The sequence below is a fragment of the Ascaphus truei genome, chromosome 6, assembly GCF_040206685.1.
Source record: "Ascaphus truei isolate aAscTru1 chromosome 6, aAscTru1.hap1, whole genome shotgun sequence".
NCBI lineage: Eukaryota > Metazoa > Chordata > Amphibia > Anura > Ascaphidae > Ascaphus > Ascaphus truei.
Genome location: NC_134488.1, coordinates 25,812,057 through 25,832,875, shown reverse-complemented (window position 1 = coordinate 25,832,875; position 20,819 = coordinate 25,812,057). Strand labels below are relative to the sequence as shown.

General features: G+C 42.3%; 1 protein-coding gene across 1 annotated transcript; it reads right to left on the bottom strand.

Annotated features, from left to right (window-relative positions):
* Positions 1–7,546: 7,546 nt before the first annotated feature.
* On the bottom strand, positions 7,547–16,181 carry PNRC2 (proline rich nuclear receptor coactivator 2). The gene is made up of 3 exons (XM_075603694.1): positions 15,888–16,181; positions 12,985–13,166; positions 7,547–10,247 (listed from the first exon to the last, which is right to left on the bottom strand). The coding sequence occupies exon 3, from the start codon at positions 10,227–10,229 to the stop codon at positions 9,813–9,815; it is 417 nt and encodes a 138-aa protein (XP_075459809.1). The 5' UTR covers positions 10,230–10,247; positions 12,985–13,166; positions 15,888–16,181; the 3' UTR covers positions 7,547–9,812.
* Positions 16,182–20,819: the final 4,638 nt, after the last annotated feature.

Sequence of the window (20,819 nt, the reverse complement as noted above, 5' to 3'; positions counted from 1 at the left end):
TTCCGGATTAAGGTTAGGTATTGGTTTTCTAGGTTTCGATGATTAGAGTATTCTATTTTTTGTGTGAGTAGCCTTCTGTTGTTTAAACACCATGTTGTCTGCAAATAATTTTTCTATGTTCCCCTTGGGTTTTTCATTGGGGAGTTAATGAGCTATCCCCATTTCTGGAAATACATTTTGGTCTTGTTCCTTTCGGAAGCTCGCCGCTCTTCCATGCTCAGTTTCAATAAATATGATTTCAATATGTCTAATGTTGGAGGCGATGGGGGGATATTGATTGCAGCATAATTGCTTTTTCTTGGCTGCTAGCAGCACCATTTCAGAGGTCTTTACTGCTTTTAGTTGTGTTGCCTTCCTTATCTAGCCATGGTTCCATGTTGGCAAATAACACCATTATGTGACTACAGCCTTGAGTTGTTTAATGTCTTCATGTGTACAGTGGGTGGGTAGTTTTTAATTGTCTTATGAGCTTCTACTGTACCCATACTGTGTTACACTCACTTAATATGTAACCACTTTCACCAATTATGAATTGCCAGGTGGTGGGAGGGGGGGGGAACAACTCGTCACCTTTTTGGTTGATTTTTTTTTTCTTCCCTTAGTGACGCCTAATTTTGGCCAAGAGTGAATGCTTAGGCCTTTGAGCTACTAATCACTTGGTATTTTAATGACATTGGCACAGAGATTCCACAGTGCAGTACAATAACCTTGTATAACAAATTAAATGTAAGTTAAGAAAAGCTAAAACAATAGAGAAGGGGTTCCTGTTAGAAATATGAAATATTCTTATGGCTCAGACATAACCACCTTTTAACATCAAGGGGAAATAACTGTTCTTTCCAAAGCTCACTGTGGCAAGTGAGTAGAGTCGGGCAGCTTAACTCTCCCTGTTGATGCACACAGAGTCCTTTTCTTCTGTAATCTTTATTGTAAAACAGCAGTAATAAAAAAGGGGAGTACCAAATATAAGGGAGCGGTAAATTACAATAGCGTTACCAAGTGATAGGTGAGTTGTGACTATTCACAATGGCTGCTGGATACAAAAGGAAGCATGCCAGCCAGGACAAGCGGGAAATAGTCAGGCTGAGTCAACTAGCAGGGGGAGGAGGGAGAAGCCCAATTTTACAGAGAAAAAGGGGAATTGCCAAGGCAACAGGCTAAGAAGCCTACATAAAGTTACATTGTAACAAGTTAAGACTGGGGAATTACAGCAGCTTCCGAACATAAAATATACACACTGGCTCCAGGACAACAACCATGCTGACAAATCACTTATGAAAGACCTTGTGCTCATAGAAGTTGGGATGGTCTGCAGAATTGCAGTTCTGACAAACCATTACTAGTGATAAAAAGTTGTCCACGGCAGTCATCCATCACCAGGAAGAAAGTAGAACTGTGTTCTTGTTTATAGTAGGACTTTATATTGTACCAGAATTCAGATGGCCAAATATACAAATAAGAACAGTGAGAGGCAATTTGCACCATAGTTTATAATCTAATGGCAGTAGATGGTAATAAAAATGGTAGATTATCCTAGGTGTAATTGAGGTTTCCTTGTTTCTTTCCCCTGCATATGATGACATCTGAGATTTCAATCTTCATGGTATGAAATCAGATTTGGGTTCTAATGGCATTTCAATGAAAAGTGCTTTTATAATTGGTGACAATCCATGGATAATGTGTATCACTTTAACTCGCCAACAAGTGCAGGAAACCATCCAACATATCTCAAATGAAATTAGATAGATTCATTCTTCCATCAGTGCGGGTTACAAGAGCTTCCTAGCAAGTTCAAATCTCACATGGAGTGATTAACATGTAACATTTGTTATATTTATTTGTATGTACTTGTATACACGTGAAAGGAGCGGTGCTAAAAACACAAGACATTTATCAGATCTATTTTTATTTTACATTTAGTATGTCATAAGTTTCCAATTGGTTAAAGGTTTGTGAGCTTCAACCAATGATTATACAGGATAGACAGTGAGCCCTGCCCATCTTCCTCACACTGGCAGAAAATGGGTACATCTGGTCTGCAATAGGTACTGGACCAAGAAATCCCTACTATACCTGCTAAATAGGTAGCATTAGAGGCTATGCAGAAGGGATACGCCACACTATAAGATGCCCTCTGCCAAACAGATGAGTAATTTGCTTTAATGCTGTTTGTGTATTCGAATTTAAATAAATGTAAAATTCAGAGAAATGTGCAGCAATGTAATGCGGACCACTTAATGTTAGATTACATAATTTGCCTAAACAAAAAAAAAATGTTTTCAAGGAATAAGATAGAAATAGCCACAATAGTGTTTTCTCATAGCTTCTACGTTGTCATTTGAACATCTTCAGGGTTATTACCTTTAGCATTACAAACTAATGTAAGGGAATGCTTCTTGGGTGTAGATCTGTAAAAAATAATATATATATTAAACATTAGAACAGTGTTTTTCCAACGGGTTTGTAAGAGCTGTTGTGTTGTGCGGGCTTAATAAAAAGGTTCCCTGTAATTATCAGGTCATTTAAAATGTTCCAAATACAGAAAAATTTACAGTGCATCTGATCTCACACGTTAGAGATTTTCTGTAAAACACTAAAATAACTTTAAAACAGTATATAACAATACGAGGTACAAATCAGTAACTAAAAAAATTAAATAAAACTTCGATCCAACCAAAAGAAATTGTAGAATAAACAGTTAATATAGGTAGCAATATATTTACCATACTTGAAAGTAAACAGGACTATCACAGACAAGACATGAATAAAGCTTATATTTACCATAAATGTAGTAAATTACCACCAAAGCATAAGAACAGACTAGTGTATAAAAGGGAACTTATCAAATAAATTTATTGGGAACAATTGGAGATTATTAATATTGATCAACATGCATGCACACAAAAACTAATAGTGGTAGGATATCGCTCTTCATTCAGCCCCATCGCAATTAAGGGTCCAAGTTTAAATAGCCGAAAGCTTTTTTGTTTGGACAAAGTCTTCTTGTGATCTCCCGCGCCTCTCATGTCCACTGGAATAACGTGTCCCCCTTTATAATAACGCAACGGGTCTTGGTTGTGGTGCATTTTGAAATGGCAGGACACTGTTTTGAAAAGGAGAAGTTAACGAGTCTAGTCAATGACAGTGGCCCAAATTTACCAAAAAATCTGCTTGCCAGAGTTGACCCAGACGGATATCCAGGGAGTGAGCAATGCTACCGTCTTGCTCGATATAGGATTAGGCGCGTTCTCCTTTGATCGAGGGCTGTGAGTTTACAATTAGGAACAATCCTCGGGGCTAGAATCCACACGGAATAGGTACTCGGTCACCATTTAGGGGTGGGCAGCAGGTGGTTAAGAACAAGAATACTCATAGGATCTGCCGGATGGAAATTAGAAAAAAAAAAAGTGGAGAACCAAGTCCCCTAAAGGGACCACGATCCAAAAACTTGATGGCTCGGCTCCCCTCCCTCCCTGTAATGATGTTTTGTGTGTTTCTGTGTTGTGTGTCATGAGGTTTGGTTAAGACATTTACTTAAGAGAACTCGTGTGTCAAAATAAATGACTGTCTTCTATGCTTTATTAATAAAAACCCCTATAAAATTTGACACTAGACAAGGATGCCCACTCTCTCCGTTGATATTCGCCCTCTGTATAGAGCCTCCTGCAGCAAATATTAGTAACAACCCAGATGTCTCAAGCTTTCAGGTTGGAGACCAGTCCCACAAACTCACATTATTTGCAGATGATATCATCCTCTCTCTCAAAGCCACTGACCTCACTCCCAAACCTATTCAGTGTATTATCAGTGTTCCATAGTATATCAGGTTTCAAAATCAACAACTCCAAATCAAAAGTCTAAATATATACCTTAAAAAGGATGTAGTGAAACTACTTTCTATAAATTTCAACTACAATCCATCAAATAGGGGTGTCCATCACAAATAATACCAAACCCTATATACAGCAAACTACCCCAAAGTTATCAAAACTTTAAAAGGAGGACCACAATAGGTGGAATGCATCCGGGATATCGTGGATAGGAAGAATCCAAAATCAATAAAAATGAACTTGCTCCCTAGGTTGCTGTCGTCCAAACCCTCCCGATCCCTCCAAGACTGAAGGAATTGAATGACCTCCAATCTGACATCAAATTTATATGGAATAAGAGGTCTAGTATTAGTAAATGTATTCTGACCACACGCACTCAGGCAGGTGACCTGGTGCTCCCGTACCTCCAATCATACTATAGAGCAGCCCAATTAGCACAGATGATTGTGTGGCTTTCTCCTCTGGGCCCTAGGAGATGGGTGTATCTTGAGGCAGAGCTGGTTCACCCAATAGAAATAAGCTAATATGGTTACCTTCTGTAACCCGCTCTCAAACCAAAGTTATCCTGCCCACGATTTCCCATTCTTGGGTTCTGGTTGGAGGTTTGTCCGAAATACAAAATAACCTCACCAAAATCCATTGAGTCCACTATGGCACAACCTTGAGTTTATCCCGGATTTTCCAGATATTGCATCCCAGTGGAAGAGGACGGGACTAGATGGAATCCTTGATATACTAATTGATAATAAACCAATTCTCTTTGAAAAATTACATCTAGAAAGGGGAATCCTGAAGTGAATTTTTCCGTTTTCTACAACCAAGGGCATACAGTTGCTGTAGATCACCCTCTCACATTTTGAATCCCTATGTTGGTCTCGACTATACACTCACCTACTAGATCTCCAAGTTAAAAACCAAATGGGAAACTTAAATATATGTCCAAGTGGAATTCAGACCTGGATGGGGTCTTGGACGCAGAGGACTGGGAAGTCATGGGTACCATCTCATGAGATATATATCTATCTATCTCATGAGATGGAGATCCTCATGGGTACCAGGTTTGCCCCAAGGGCTGCAGTGAAAATGCCTAATTTCTACATATTTGGTAGTCCTGTCCAAAAATAAAAGATCTGGGCGAAGATTAGAGATTGGCTCCAAATAATTTTACAAATGACAGTCCCTCGAGATCCTTGGTTATTCCTATTACATAGACCTCAGATTTGTCCAGAGCTGAAAATAGACCTATTACAAATATAATAATTGCCACGAGAATTGAGATAACAGCCCTCTGGAAGCAGAAAGATCTTTCGGCACTTCGCGAAATAAAGACTGGTATCTCTGCGACATGAAAAAACTAACCAGTCTGATAAATTACCATTATTCTCCAACATTTCAGAAGGTTTGGGAACCACAGTTTTCCTATACAGACATCCCAGGTCTTACACCCCCTTCGTCAGTTTATATCATGTTTTCAATGTGTTTTTATTTATAGGATTTTGGTTTAATTTGTTATACATGTATATTCTCTTATGCTTTTGTACATTCTGTTCGAAAATTTCAATAAAACGTTGAATACAAAAAAAAAAAGGACAGGTCAGTCGTGTGCCAAAAAAAAAAAGAAAGTTCTACCCGCCTCTCTTCCCCACATCTATGAGATGTGTAAGTTCAGTTCGATGTGTTTTAGAATTTCCCTTGCAGACCATTTCATGCTAAAAAACCACTGGTGCAGAATAGCATTGGTGACTTTGTTGACAATGATTTTTGTACTTAATTAGGCTGAGGATATCGCAGGAACAGAAAAAGGTGAGAAACAGCACCAGTCACAGTTATATAGTTTAGACGTGCCAGTGACTTCATTTATTTTTGAGCTGGTGTAAAAATAATAATAGAACACCCGTCAAAGCCCGTCTCTCAATATCCAGTACCAGTGGTGTTTGTAGGTTGGTGTACCAAAAACGTAAGCATAGAAATGGTTTTATTTTGAGCTGCAATAAACAAATCTGCTTTTAAATAAAATGTGATATTAAAATATTGCATCCCCTCCTATTTCATATTCTAGACTAAAGCCTAATCATTTTATAAACCCCCATAACAGAGTTTGTTAACCTATGAAGAAAACAAAAGTGATGGATATCAGTTCTCACAAAAAAAAAAAAAGTAGCCCCATAGTATTGTATTCGCAATACAGAAAAGCAAGCATGGCTGAAACATAACCGAACACGTATCGGTCTACGTTTATATCCTTGGAGAGAAAATAATACAGATTGGCTGGATGCATTAACAGTCTATACAAGGTGCATTCATTCCCATGCCATGCTGCTCAGAAAAGCAAACTTCTGCAAGAAATAACGAAAACCTTATTTGGGGGAAAAGGGTATTTATTTGTTTTACATTTCCAAAATCAGATGTGTAGAAAACACATTTCAGAACCAAATTTATCTCTGCCAATTTTTCTTTTGGGATCTTTAAAGGGAAGCTACTCTTCGGTTATCCACTCGCCCCTCCCTCCTTTTTTCATTTTAGTGGGGGGGTGTCTGTGCCAATCACCACTATTTTCAGCTCCGATACCCCCTCTGTTCCCGAGATAAATCGTGGTGAAGTTACCGGGTTTAATATCTCCCACAGGTGAGAAAATAGCTGCTAAAATCTCAGACCAACAGGAAGCTGCAACATCATTGGTTGTGGCCTCCTATTGGATGGCCATTTAAATCCCATTAAAAAAAATAAAATAAAGTGTAATACCGGTAACTTACCCAATATCTCAGGAACAGAGGGCTCTCTAGAGCACCCCCAGTTCCAATCCCGTAAAAAACAGGAATGTGGAGGTTAGGGTGGGCTGCTCCTTTAACAGTATGTTTTATATCTTAGTGACTTTGTCTGGGAGGTGGGGGAGATTATACAATTTAGTAATGGCCAATTCATTCATCGCATTTCTTGGGAGATATTCTATAGGTAATGTTACCCATAAGAGCTGCCGACACATTCTTAAAATGTATAAAGAGATGCATTTTTTACAGTCATCACATTGTGAACAAAATCTATTCAGAACAGTTTAAAAAACAGACAGAAGAATACAGCGCGGCCGTATCCAAGAAATGCTTGCCCTTTTAAAATAAAAGGATAAAAAAAGTGATGTCACACTGTCAGAGATCCAGCAGCGGTGCAAGTCCTCGAGAACCAGATTCCCTTTTGACAGTCCATGTTATAAACAAAGTGAAGAAGATAGGTCACAGCTGCTGTACATAGAGATACACATCTCTCCTTTCAATGCCGAGCTGTGAAGAGAATGTAGCTGCAGATGTACAGCAGCCATGGTTATATATATATATATATATATATATATATATATATATATATATATATATATATATATATATATATATATATATATATATATATATATATATATATATATATATATATATATATATATATATATATATATATATATATATATATATATATATATATATATATATATATATATATATAATCAGACACTTAACGCTGGAAGATCGACAACGTAATCCATTACAATACACACGTTGTGCTTGGTAAAAATCGGAAAACCCATTCAAAAACCTCATACTATTTTGACATGGCCCTCCTCCTTCACACAACAACATTAAGGAATTGTTCACACAGATGTAGAAGAAATTGCTCCCGTTAACACACTGCGCCAACATTTGACAATATAATGCTGCTCAACTGGAACAGGTGGTAACCAATGGGGTGCCATTTTCTAGACCCGTACAATTTTTTTTTTAAACCCACGCAGAGAATCTCAATAACGGGAGCAACAACTGCGGCTACATCTGCACATTGATTATGCAACAGTGGGATTAGGCAACCAGTGAAATGCAGGAATGTTTAGTCCTTTTAAGTCCAGTAGAGGTAAAGCTGTTGAAAGTAGTGTGTGAAGGGGTCTGGTTGTGACACTTTTCCTCTGCATTTGCAGATGTAAACACCATCGTCAAAAGCAAATTTAAAAACATGAACTTTAGGACTAAATACAGTTTAACCCCTTGCACTGCAAGGGTGACCCAACAGCGCACAGCACGAGGGGTGAACACCACGGAATGAAAACCCAGGCAGTGCCCCACAAGCATATTTCAGAAGTGATAAATGTTTCCAAATAAGTCTTCCTAGATAACTCACAATGTCACACACACACACACACACACACACACACCATGCTGTCTGAGCAGTGGGAAGCTCGACAGTAGAAACCTGACAAATACATCTATTTATACATGTACAATGTGTTTCTTCACTTGGTTTGAGCAGCAATATTATATTTTTTTTTTGTAGTTTTTTTGTAGTTTTTTTTTAATGTATGAAATCAATGCTTCATTTGCACCAAATCCCACTAGAAAACCAGTTAACAATTCGTAACACAATAACGTGTACATACGTTTTACTGGCAGTTAGTGCACAGGCTACACGCACGTGCCTTCTTGTATTTTCTTAAACAAAATATTAGCTTTTGTGAAGACACGTCTTTGGCGTGGCTACATTCAGCAGTTGTGTACTAAAAAATACTTTATCTCCGCAGGAGCCCCTGCAATCATTTACATATTCTACAACTTTTACATGTATTTACATGGCTCGTTGTTCTACGATAACCACACACACACACACACACACACACACACACACACACCACACACAAAGACATTTACAGGGTATCAAAATAAAAAGTGCTCACCTCACTGCTAAATATACCATTTTCACATCAGCAGTGTCACCACGCAGGGTTATGTTAAGCTTACAAAGGACTGAAAGCATTTACACACAAGTGATTCACATGCGGTTTTTAAGCTTTTCTTTTTTTAAATCAAATTAATGTTACTAAAACCCATGAGGTGTAGGTCACATGGGCAGAATCTTAAGGAATGAGAGCTTTGCTACTACTCTGATAAGTGTGGCCCTCATTAAAGATGGCTGCCTTTTAGAAGTATAAAAAAAGTACTGGAAAATTTAACACCGCAATACGAGAAAAAAAAAAAATATATATATATATTTTTTTTTTAAGTGTGTACGTCGCACAGCTGCTTCAGTAGACTACAAAAGTGCTACGTGAGTTACGTGGATAGAAAATCCAATTTTTTGGCAGTCCCTGGCAGCGCAAAAATGCTTTTTCATTGGCACATTAAATCTGGTTTGAATACAAAGTAATTTAAGAATTTTTTTTTTTTTTAAATAATACTGAACCAACACTAGTGAGGATCAGCAAGATCTTGTTTTGCAGTCCCCAGTAGCACACAGTGGGGGAAAACAAGTGTTCTTTTCACTGCCAAGTGGGTCAATGCAATGCAGGACTGGCAGATAATGGGTTAAAAAAAAAGGCAACAGTAAAGTCTGGTCTGCTCAAATGATGGCTCACTACAGTAACCATGACAGCGGTCTGAATGCAAACAGCCTTAACTGCACAAAGTTAGTATAACCGCTGGCCATGGGAACTACAACTTAATCACAGCACAAAACGTCAAAATTAAAAATATACAAGGCAAGAGATGAGAACGTTCCGGAAATACATTCAGGGCTAGCGGGGCCTACCATTCATTGCAAACCACCACAGGCACTGAAGGCAATCATTGAAACAACCAGCTACTTTAAGTGCAAAAGCGTTGTATAGGCTTAATTTGGGTACAAAAAAAAAGGTGGAAACATAGTACAAGGGAACTCAGTGCAATGCACACAGACCAGGCTGTAGTGAAAAAGTGCTTTGAATGTTGGGGGAGTTCTCCATCGAAGTTTGTCCCAACATCTTCATTAATTTTAACTCCTGAGCTGCTTAATCTAGAACAGATCCAATCCATGAAGGTGTATATATATATATATATATGTGTCAGTTAAGTTACGCAAGACTGGTTTATAAACGTTGAGCTGGGCAGTCTTGAATTTGAAACCCTGCAAGTGTTTAAAAAAAAATAAAAAAAAAAAAAAAATTGGCATCTGCGTCTCACGGGCAAAGCCATCTTAGGCCTGGACCTTCAGCAAGGTTTTGAGCTGAAAGGACATCAATTCTTTATCGTCAGGGTTACACGACAGGTGAACCCAGTGGGTTGGTGGTTTGGGAAGAACACTTGGTGACGGTGGCTCGCTGAATTTGGCGCCGGCATAGTTCTGGTTGTCTTGACAGTTGAAAAGGTGGTTGGAAACCGGGAAGGCGGCGTTCCAGTTCTGGTTAGGGGAGAGGACGTTGTTGTTCACTGCGTTTTGCATGGCCTGCCACGCAAGCACAGAAGGGCTGTAACCGTAGCCTCTGTCTTTCTTAGTGAAAGACACGTTCATCTTCTGGTTCTTCCAATCTCTTGCCTTTTGACGGTTATTCTGTTTGCCGAGGTTATTTCTGGGCTGCGGAACAGGAATGTTAAATCTTTCACCTCCACCCATCGTCAACTTTTTTGTCACCTAGAAGGAAAAGGGAACATTTTAAAAGTGGATCTTTTTCACATTTAGCAACATTATCTGCTAGGTTTTTCGCCGTCAACTAGATCTAGTAAAACGTAACAAGACTACAAGCTAACTTGGAGGATTTAAAAATACACGACTGATCATCATCATCAGCATCATTTATTTCCCATTGTCCGACTGTTGACGAGAGAGATTGATGTAATGGTTCTTTATTTGCACCGTGTGTGGTTTTCTTCAAGAAGGCTCCAGTGAGCCGATTTCTGTTAATCAACCTTTTTTATTTTTACTGCTAGACTTGGTGTTTTCCCGCTTCTTACACAAACAAGCAATTTAGTTAAACCTGCCACTCAATTCACTTTATTCCTAAAAATGGGACTTTGTTTAATTACCCAACACCAAGCTTTGGTGAGATTTGGGGGGCGGTGTTGTCGAAAGGCTCTTTGATGTACCGTGACAGCTTTTTCTGCCTTTAAAAAGCACAGTGCTGGTTACAGCCACCAGGGTTAGAAAAGCAAAGCAGCTTTTCAGAAGCAGCGTCACCACCCACAACCGTTACTTGTGCTGGGAAATTCCCCTTTCACGTTTGCATTCATAAGACACTTCCCTTTCTGTACATTTTTTGTTCTCCCCCCTGGCTTCAACAATATGGTTTCGATTTGAAAGCCCCTTGAGGATTAGTCCACAAAAACAGACTTGCTCAGCCCATGTACTAATGTTATTCAACAATGTACACTTAAAGCAGCAATTAGCATGGTTCAATATATTTTTGGCCTTTCGTTAAATGTCCGGTAGGTTAAAATGGAGTCCTCCCCAGAGTCCAGTGCAGACTAAATGTTACTGTGGTGACCTCAGACTCAGCATACATAAAACATTATAAGAGTTACTCAGACTTCAGGTGGGGGGGAAGGGGATTGCTGCCTTAATCAATGATTTAAGGCCAAGGCCCCGGAGGCCACGGCTGTGCACCAGTATAAGCCGCGGTCTAGGGGTAGCGATGGGACGCGGCCATGACGGCCAATACTTCACTCCCATTGGTCTACACTATCTGGTTGCCAGTCAACCATGTGACCATGTCACCGCACAGGAAAACAAAATTCTTGTCTTAACACCCAGCGGTCGTGCTATCGCGCACACACCTACTGGGGCCTGCACACTGTCGCGCCCACCAGGGACTCGGCCTAAAGCTGCAGGTCAAGCAATATCCTACATGCGGTTTTTTACATAAAAATCAGCCCTGTATCATGAGAAAATACAGGCAGCATTTTTTTTTTTTTTAACTCCGTGTGACGGTGATGGGCTACTTAGGCCCGTAAATAAAAGGTAGTTGGCCCGGCTGGGTGCCCCTGAGCCATATTGGGGAATTGTGATTGTCAGCTCTGCAACCCAATCATGGCAGAAACACTGTGCCTTGTGATAAAACTATGTATGTCTTATTATTCCAAGAGTGTTAAGCAGCAGACATTTCCCTGCTTCAGCACAGACCAGAATAGAAAGACCGGGCAGGAGAATGAATTACATTCAGGTCCCCCGTATATGCCTGCGAACCCCAGAACCGAGGGGGGAGGGGTGGGGGGAGAGGTGTTCAGATTGTGTATGGCTGTGGCAGTGTTTTCGTGTAAGCATGTGAAAGGAAAAATGGTTTTAAAACGGAGCAGCATAGCAGGCGGCTTTTTGCCAACAAGTTTCTAGCGCTGTGAGATTTGCTGTGAGCAAGGTTCGGGTAAAATCAGGAACTATCGTGTTGCGCAATATTTATCTAGTTATGTTAAAAAAAAAAAAAAAATTGTAATTTACGTCCCCCTATTTTAATTGTACCAACATGTTAGGCATATGGGGATTTTCATCTAACACGCCAGAGACAGAGTGGCTACTCCAAGCTTCAAAGCCAGTCCAGGATATGGGAGTGTTAAACCTTTTGTTAGCAACAGCTTCAAAGTCGATCCAGGATATGGAGGTGTTAAATCTTTTGTTAGCAAGGAAGAGAATTTCAAAGCCACCCTGGCAAATCGATGCTCTGCCCAGACTGAGCGGTGCCAGGTAGAGGGAACGGGCTTCATATGCTAAGTGGCCACGGTGCAAAGTTGGCACATGCCCAGAGCAGACTGACAAGCCCCTCTGCCAGGTTTGAAAGGTACTGGCAACTCCGTGATAGGGGGAAGGAATTATTCCCACTTTTTGAGCCCTGCCCTCATTGTACCTCTTGACTGCCTGGTCACATGATCTTCCCCACAGAACTTTGCATCTTTGGTCCTCTTCTGCTGCACTGAGCCATTTAAATGAATCCCCGAGATCAAATCGGCAACTTAAGCCAATTACTTATTGTGTGGATTGTACGGATGCACATATTAAAAGGAAATATCATTTTTATTAATTTATCTTTTAACGGCAGCTTGGGTGGCTGCTTTAAGCTCCGAGTTTATGGGTACTGCTAAAGGCACAGGACTCTCTCGCACTATAGTTCGCTGGAAAATAAGCTTGGCTATTCCAGTACCACCTCACAGATTACAGTCCTTTGCTGCACCATTGTCTGCTACTCACAGCAGCATAAAAGGATTGTGTGGCATTTTGTAACTAAATCTGGGCCTCTGAATGGGTAGCGGGTGTTTATCAATTAACTGCCTACTCCAACTTGCAGCCCACTCCACCCACGAGAGGCATTAAATAATAAGGAAAGAGGGCTTTGCATGTGCAATAAATAAATATGCATACATTAAGAGAAATGCAGTTTCCCCACCTTTCAGCTGATCCTGCAAACAGTAACTCTGCCCCCTTTCCAGTTCTGCACAGCAGTAAGACACTCTCCCCTCTCTGCGATCCGTTCTTGTATCTGCAGGTCTGCGTTCGCATGAGCCGACGCGGTTCCGAAACCAACATCGAAATCTCCTGGGCAGCACGAGGGGGGTGAAGTCCGCACAGCTGTCAATGACCAAAAAATAAATAAATAAAACACAGAGCTCAGCGTTTTACACTACAAAACACACAATGGAGGGACAGGTCTTTGTAATGTTACACCCAACACCAGCAAAGGGTTAAATGCCAGCCCTTAATTCCTTACCGTGTAAACAATGAATGCAGTTTGTAAAAACACAATCATTTAAGTGGCCAATAAAATGTATAAAAGGGGGATAAGCTGCCAAACAAGTAGTATATTGTTACTGTGTCAGACATATATTAATAAAAATGTATACAATGCTTCTGTGTTGAAAGTTATGCCGCGATTATAGTGGCGACGTGCGTGCGACGGCGAAACAAATGTGTACCCTGATGGTGTCCATAGTGCAAGCTATGAAGCGCGACCGACTATTCGCAAGACAATTTTGTGTTTGTCCCGCTCATGTGACTTCAGACCTTAGTTCATGTTTCGCGCGTGCACGCACGACGCCACTATAAATCGCGGCCTTAGAGGTGTCTTAAAATAAACCCACAAGTCTCAATAAAACCAGTAACGGTACATTTGGGGTCCACAGTAAAGCAGCAAAAAAAACACTTTCCCGTTTGGGATAATTTGTTGCAAATGTTCCCAGCCGTTTGAGCTGCAAACTAACAATAGATGAATGTTACCCAAGTAATACAAGGATACATCGTAGCTGCTGAGTTACACTGAGTGAAGTAGCCACGTTAGGCTGAGCTTATAGTGCCGGAGACAACGGCGCGTCAAAACAAATGCATTGCCGCCGTTGCGTGCGCTTATAGTAAGCGCGGTGCGACGGCTTGGTCGCGGTCGCTGGAAGTCATCTAAATTTGATTTTTCCAGCGACCACAGCCTGACGTCACCGTCACTATAAGCGCAGCCATAGGCACACAAATGGGGATTTTGACAGATTTATAAACAGGAGCACCAAACGATTGCCAGTTTGGGTAAGAATCCAGAATAAAAAAAAAAAAAAAAAAAAAAAAATTTGGAAAGTAGTATTGCCGCTTAAAAAAATACATAAAATAAAATTAAAAAAAAAAAAAAGCAGTGGTGCAATGCACCCCAATTACAGAGCAATATTCCCATACAATAGTGATTGCATTCAAGTAAACAAACATGTTATGGAGTAAACTGTTCCAGACAAAAGCACTCAGTGCAGAACCGGTTTCATTAGTGTAAACAAACCGTACTCGACTCCTGATCAACTGTCTACAAATCACACAGCAGGAGGGGGAGAACAGCAACACATTACCAGGGCACTAATCTACATCCAGCCCAAGGTGTGTATTGGTGACACCCCCCCCCCCCCCAACGAGCAAAGCAGCTGATCGGGTTTTGATCTGTCCACACTAGTGAGCGTTCCCTAACCTAATGTGGAGTGAGTTAGTGTCGTCGCCCCCCCCCCCTCCCCAAAGAATAGGGGCAAAAAAAATCTATAATAATACACACACTAATGGAAAGCATATTAGTACAATACAAAAAAATACCACAAATCTGCATTACTAGCACAAATCAATTAAAGAATATAGTGTGAATATATATAATCAGTGTAGTTTCTGTTAGATCGGTTTGGGTCTTAATCGATAGCCCAGGATATACAACTCAAATTAAAAAAAGAAAATAAAGTATTTTGTTTAAGGCAAAAAACGCTAAGCGAGGTCTTATTTTATAAGCCAACTTTAGACAAATAAAAACACATGCAGATATTGCAGAACACAATCCCCAATCCGGGGAGACACACACACACACACACACACACAGCGGGGAGACACACACACACAGCGGGGAGACACACACACACACACACACACAGCGGGGAGACACACACACACACACAGCGGGGAGACACACACACACACACAGCGGGGAGACACACACACACACACAGCGGGGAGACACACACACACACACAGCGGGGAGACACACACACACACACAGCGGGGAGACACACACACACAGCGGGGAGACACACACACACAGCGGGGAGACACACACACACAGCGGGGAGACACACACACACAGCGGGGAGACACACACACACAGCGGGGAGACACACACACAGCGGGGAGACACACACACAGTGCGGGTGGCGGGGGCGGCACCGCACAGACCCCGGTGTGCGCAGCGCTGTGCACACTATGTGGCGGGCGGGGAGGGGGAGGAACTTGTGAGTGAAGGAAACAAAGGCAAGGAAAACAAGACAGAACATGGCGCGCCCGGGGGACTGACACCGCGGCGCCCGGGGGGGGGCTGACACCGCGGCGCCCGGGGGGGGGCTGACACCGCGGCGCCCGGGGGGGGGCTGACACCGCGGCGCCCGGGGGGGGGCTGACACCGCGGCGCCCGGGGGGGGGCTGACACCGCGGCGCCCGGGGGGGGGCTGACACCGCGGCGCCCGGGGGGGGGCTGACACCGCGGCGCCCGGGGGGGGGCTGACACCGCGGCGCCCGGGGGGGGGCTGACACCGCGGCGCCCGGGGGGGGGCTGACACCGCGGCGCCCGGGGGGGGGCTGACACCGCGGCGCCCGGGGGGGGGCTGACACCGCGGCGCCCGGGGGGGGGCTGACACCGCGGCGCCCGGGGGGGGCTGACACCGCGGCGCCCGAGGGGCTGACACCGCGGCGCCGGGGGGACTGACACCGCGGCGCCCAGGGGGCTGACACCGCGGCGCCCAGGGGGCTGACACCGCGCAGTCTCAGTACAACTGACACCGCCGAACTCACCGAGACTTCCTTGTACGAACCCGACTCTTCTCTCTCAGCGAAGCGGTGCTACACACCCGGCTCTGCGCAACGTGACCGATATTTATCTGCACACCTCACTAAGACTGTCTCTATCCCCCCCAACTCGCTCTGCTTCGTCTCCTTCTCGCCTGCTTCGTCTCCTTCTCTCCTGCTTCGTCTCCTTCTCTCCTGCTTCGTCTCCTTCTCTCCTGCTTCGTCTCCTTCTCTCCTGCTTCGTCTCCAATCCTCGCACTCCCTTGTCGACCTTCAGCCTCCAGCACAAAATGGAACGTTGGCGCCGCCCTGGCTCGCCGTAGCCAATGTGAAGGGCGGAGAGTCGGCCGGGCAGCCAATAGGAAGGCGCCTGCTTGCTTTGAAGGGAGCCTGTTGCAGTGCGGAAGTTGGCTCTGCTTTGTGTCTCTCTCCCTGGGTTGTTGTTGTAGCTGCTGGGGATGGGGGATGGGAGGCAGAGAATAAGATGCTGTAACCACAAAAGAAAAGTTACACGGTGGTTGCAACATCGCCTCACCAAAATAGCTAGTGTTTTACACTCCCTCTCCCCCCTGTGTTTTATTACATTACGAGCCTTTCCTATAAAATAAGGTGTTACCTTAGTTTATGGGAGATATATTTGTGTTTTAATTAAGGACACGTATGAAAAGATGTTTCCTGGGCCACTGGCTTAGGTTGCGCTTATAGTACCGGCGACACGACTGTCCCGTCAAAACAACTGCATTGTCGGCGACAGTGCTACCAAAAATTTGGTAGTCACTGATATTTGATTTTTTTGGCGACGGACTCCCCTTGCGGTCAATCAGGAGCTTCTCCGTGCCTCTGCCCTCCCCCTTTTGTGACATCACTGGCCTTGTAGCCAGCGACGTCGCCTAAACTTAAAATATAACTTTCGCAATGCCGACGGGTGACATAATCGGTCGCGTCGCCGGCACTATAAGCGCGGCCTTAGCCTAGCTGTTGATGTAATGAAGCTGATTTGCAATGGAATCATTATTAATATACATCATCAATGGGATTAAATACAAAATGTTGCCAGAGATCTCACACTGAGATTGTTATTTAAGAAAAACTAATTCACTGGCGCTATTACCAGCCAACAGGTTTTATTTAAAAAAATACATTAAAAAAAAACCCACTCATTCTGATTTCATGTGAAAATAATATTGGTAATGCCGGGAACAATAATACCTTGAATACTTCCCTTTTAATATGGGGTAATATTCATGTTTTTGTTATTCACATACAATGTCCTTAACTCTGCAAGGACCCCAGGGATTATTATTACAATGCCAAATGGTTTGGCGTCTTTTACACAAACGTTCAAATCACCACGTGACATGTTCGCAAGAAGCTTTTATTTCTGTCACTAATACATTTAACAGGGCTTGGAATGAATGTCTAATTTCTGCAGTGTTTTATATATCCCTTGATAAAGGTCCTGTTTTTAGGACCGAAACGTTGGTGTTTTGTGCCTGCTTCACTAATACAATTCTTTTTGCTAACAAGTGTGCTGTCTCTTCCTTGCTGTGCCTGCTTTGGATTCCCTGGATTCTCTGGTCTGCCTGGTAAGGAGCCTTTGATTGTATTCATTCATATGGGACTAAGCACCTGTCCTCATCTGTATTTGTGTGCCATCTGCTCTGTTACCTATATATATATATATATATATATATATATATATATTTTTTTTTTTTTTTTCTTACTGATTATCCTTGATGATCTGATGGATATGTTTCTAGTACTGGCGGACGCACTCTTTATGCCATCTACCATTCATGTTTTTGATTCCACACTACAGGTTTTCTGATTATCAGTTCATGACATAACATGTTCTATGTTTATATGTTTATTAATGATTCAGCATGTCCATTAAGTTCTACCAGATAGACCTGAAATACTTTTTATACGTCAAGTCTGTATTTTTGGAAATTAATTGTTCTATACTGACTTTATCTATGTGTATTGAGTGACAGCTGATGACTGCCATTGCGGTGTGTGGTCATGCTACAGCTGTTATTGTTCGATGCACTCTTAGTTCTATGTGTTTTAGGTTGATAACAAGATACCTATTTCCAATATGACAAATTATAGACAAACATATGATTTATTTTGATGGTTAGTATAAGTTGCAGTAATGATTTGTGTTATTTCAGTTATTTATTATTAATCTTTTGGTCAGTACACATCATTATATATGTTCACATTTAGTATGTTTTCTCACTTTGATATTGGGTGTTTTAAGTGCTGCATATGGTCATCTATTTAGACTCCTATAATGTTAGGATACAAATAATATTTTGTCTATAAACAGTCAGTATAGTATTTCACCATGAAAAATGTGATTGGGTTTTTTTTAAAAAGGAAAACTAATAAAAATGTGTAAAACACCAAAAATAGTAATATTACCAAAGGGGCCAGCCTTGCCTTGAACCTCCGAAATGATGTAACCTGACAGTCCTGTTGGTGTTGACACATTTGCATTTCAGAGTGTGACAGGAGTCTCCATAAATTAGTTTGAAAAAGGACATTTTGTTTTCTACCTGTTGTTTTTGAAGCTGCATTGCTGCTCTCATTTAAATAGATTCTACACTATTTGAATATAGCTGTACGCCCAGCTCAGAAGGAAAGTGCAGGTTTTCAAATTTGAGCGGAGCGCTGTGTGACTCGTGAATATGAAAAAGAAAATAAATATAATAGTGCAGATGGTACAACAATGATGGTCTGAATGTATGTGTTCTCTGCAATAGTTGTACTCACAGATGACAATGTCAAAGATAGGCGTATCAGAGACCCTTCTCTCTCTGATGGGAGCCCTTTAATGGATCCCCCTCAGAGTGGTGTCTTGATACAGGAAGCTTGTAGTGTAGATAGTCAATTATTCTCCCAGGGGTATATGGAAGTAAAAGAGAGAGCGCACAATGGAGTAGTATAGTCTAAATTGTATTAGCAGCAGTGGATAAATATATGTATAATACACTCACATTTTGAATAACAATAATGTTCGAGGGAGAGGACAGCTGTGGTTGGAGAACGCCGGTTTCTCCAGGAGCGGCGGAGCCCTTCCGCATACGTCACGAATACCCTCGTCACGTCCTGTGTCGTCTTGGGTCAGGGCGGAAGAGGCTGCCTAGTGTGTCCGTCTCCTGATGGTTTGCCAGCAGTTGTCTCCAATGATCTCCCCAGCTCAATCACCTCCCGCAGCGGATCGATTCTACGCGTTTCGCTGTGGCTTCTTCAGGAATCAGAATATTTTCTTTTTCATATTCACGAGTCACACAGCGCTCCGCTCAAATTTGAAAACCTGCACAAGACCCATCTGGACCTGGACAGTCCGCCTCAAGGGTGTAGAGCTGCTTTTTCATTATTGTATTGCACATTATTATTCCTATTTTTCCACATATTGGTGAAGGTCACTAAACACATTTTGTTTATTCATTATAAATTGAACATCACTGTCACTTATATTGTATAATTATTCAACATTCACTTAGTTTGAGAAGCGCCCGGTTTTTATTTTTGTTTTTCAGAAGGAAAGTGTCTGACACTGATCTTTTAGGCAAACAAGAGTCCCTTACAGAGACAAACTCTGATCCATCCCACTATAATATTGTACAAAATAATATTTCCAACAACAGCTCCTATACTGTAGGTCCCTTTAACTCTTCCCCTAGCTGTTCCTATAACCACACCTTTAATATGCTTCTATAACCGCTCCCTATAATTCCTCCCTAACTGTTCCTATAAACATCCCCTATAACTGCTCCCTATAGCTCTCATAATTGCTCATATAACCTCCTCCCTATATGTCCCATAACTGCTCCTATAACTGCTCCATATAACGCCTCCCCTAACTGCTCCTATAACTCCTCTGTCACGTCTATTTGCGACTCTTCATAAATCTGCCACGTTGGTATTTAGCGGGATTTGGGAGGAAAATAAGGGGTACGTCTTTATTTCACATTCACATGCTTCGCTTAAAGAGCCAATTCTATTTCTAACATGGGTGGGAAGTAGGGTGTCTCCGGAGCTACACAGCATACATGTCAGCCTTGGGGACCCTCTGATTCCAGGGATACCACTCCTAATGTCGTGCGTGGCACAGGGTTTCAATACCGGCGGCTCTCACCGGAACTTATCAAGGGAGCCCGGGGGTCGCCAGAGCTGAAATTAACATGGTTCAACTGAGGGAACCCCCTACTTCCCACTCATTTTAACAAAAGCTCTTAGCTTGATCATTTGTCCCTATCAAGGGTTTCCGTAAAGGACCAGATGCCCTTCTGCCCGTCAGCAGAAGTGCAATTGCGCCTTTAAGGAAACCTTTGTTGCAGACAAATCATTGAGTTAGACTACATGCAATAACACGTTGCACACAATCCTGTATATGAGCTAGGAGACTGTGGCAATCTCCAGTAAGATATCACCTGACTGTACTGTACGTCACTGTTTGCCTGCCCTGCCTTGTACCTACAGTATGTGTTTGCTGGTCATTCACATGAGTCAGCCAACTGTCTGATCCAGGAGTGGCCATCTCCACTCCTCAGGGGCCACCAACAGGTCAGGTTTTAAGGAAATCCCTTCTTCAGCACTGGTGGCTCAATTGTTGACTGTGCCACTGATTGAGACACCTGTGCTGAAGCAGGAATATCCCTAATACCTGGCCTGTTGGTGGCCCTTGAGGACTGGAGTTGGCCACCCCTTGGTCTAATCCCATACAGCTGCACCTATTTAGCAGGAACTGCAACTAGTTTATTTGTCCTGTACCCATTACGGACTATTTCCGACGGCGCGGGAAAGCTTCCAGCGAGAGGCGGCTGCTGAAAGATGAATGACTGATTTCGTAAATCACCAGCAAGTTGCAGATTATTTATTGGCCCTTGCGAGTGTCGGAGTGTGTAATAATATATCCAAGGAAATCCA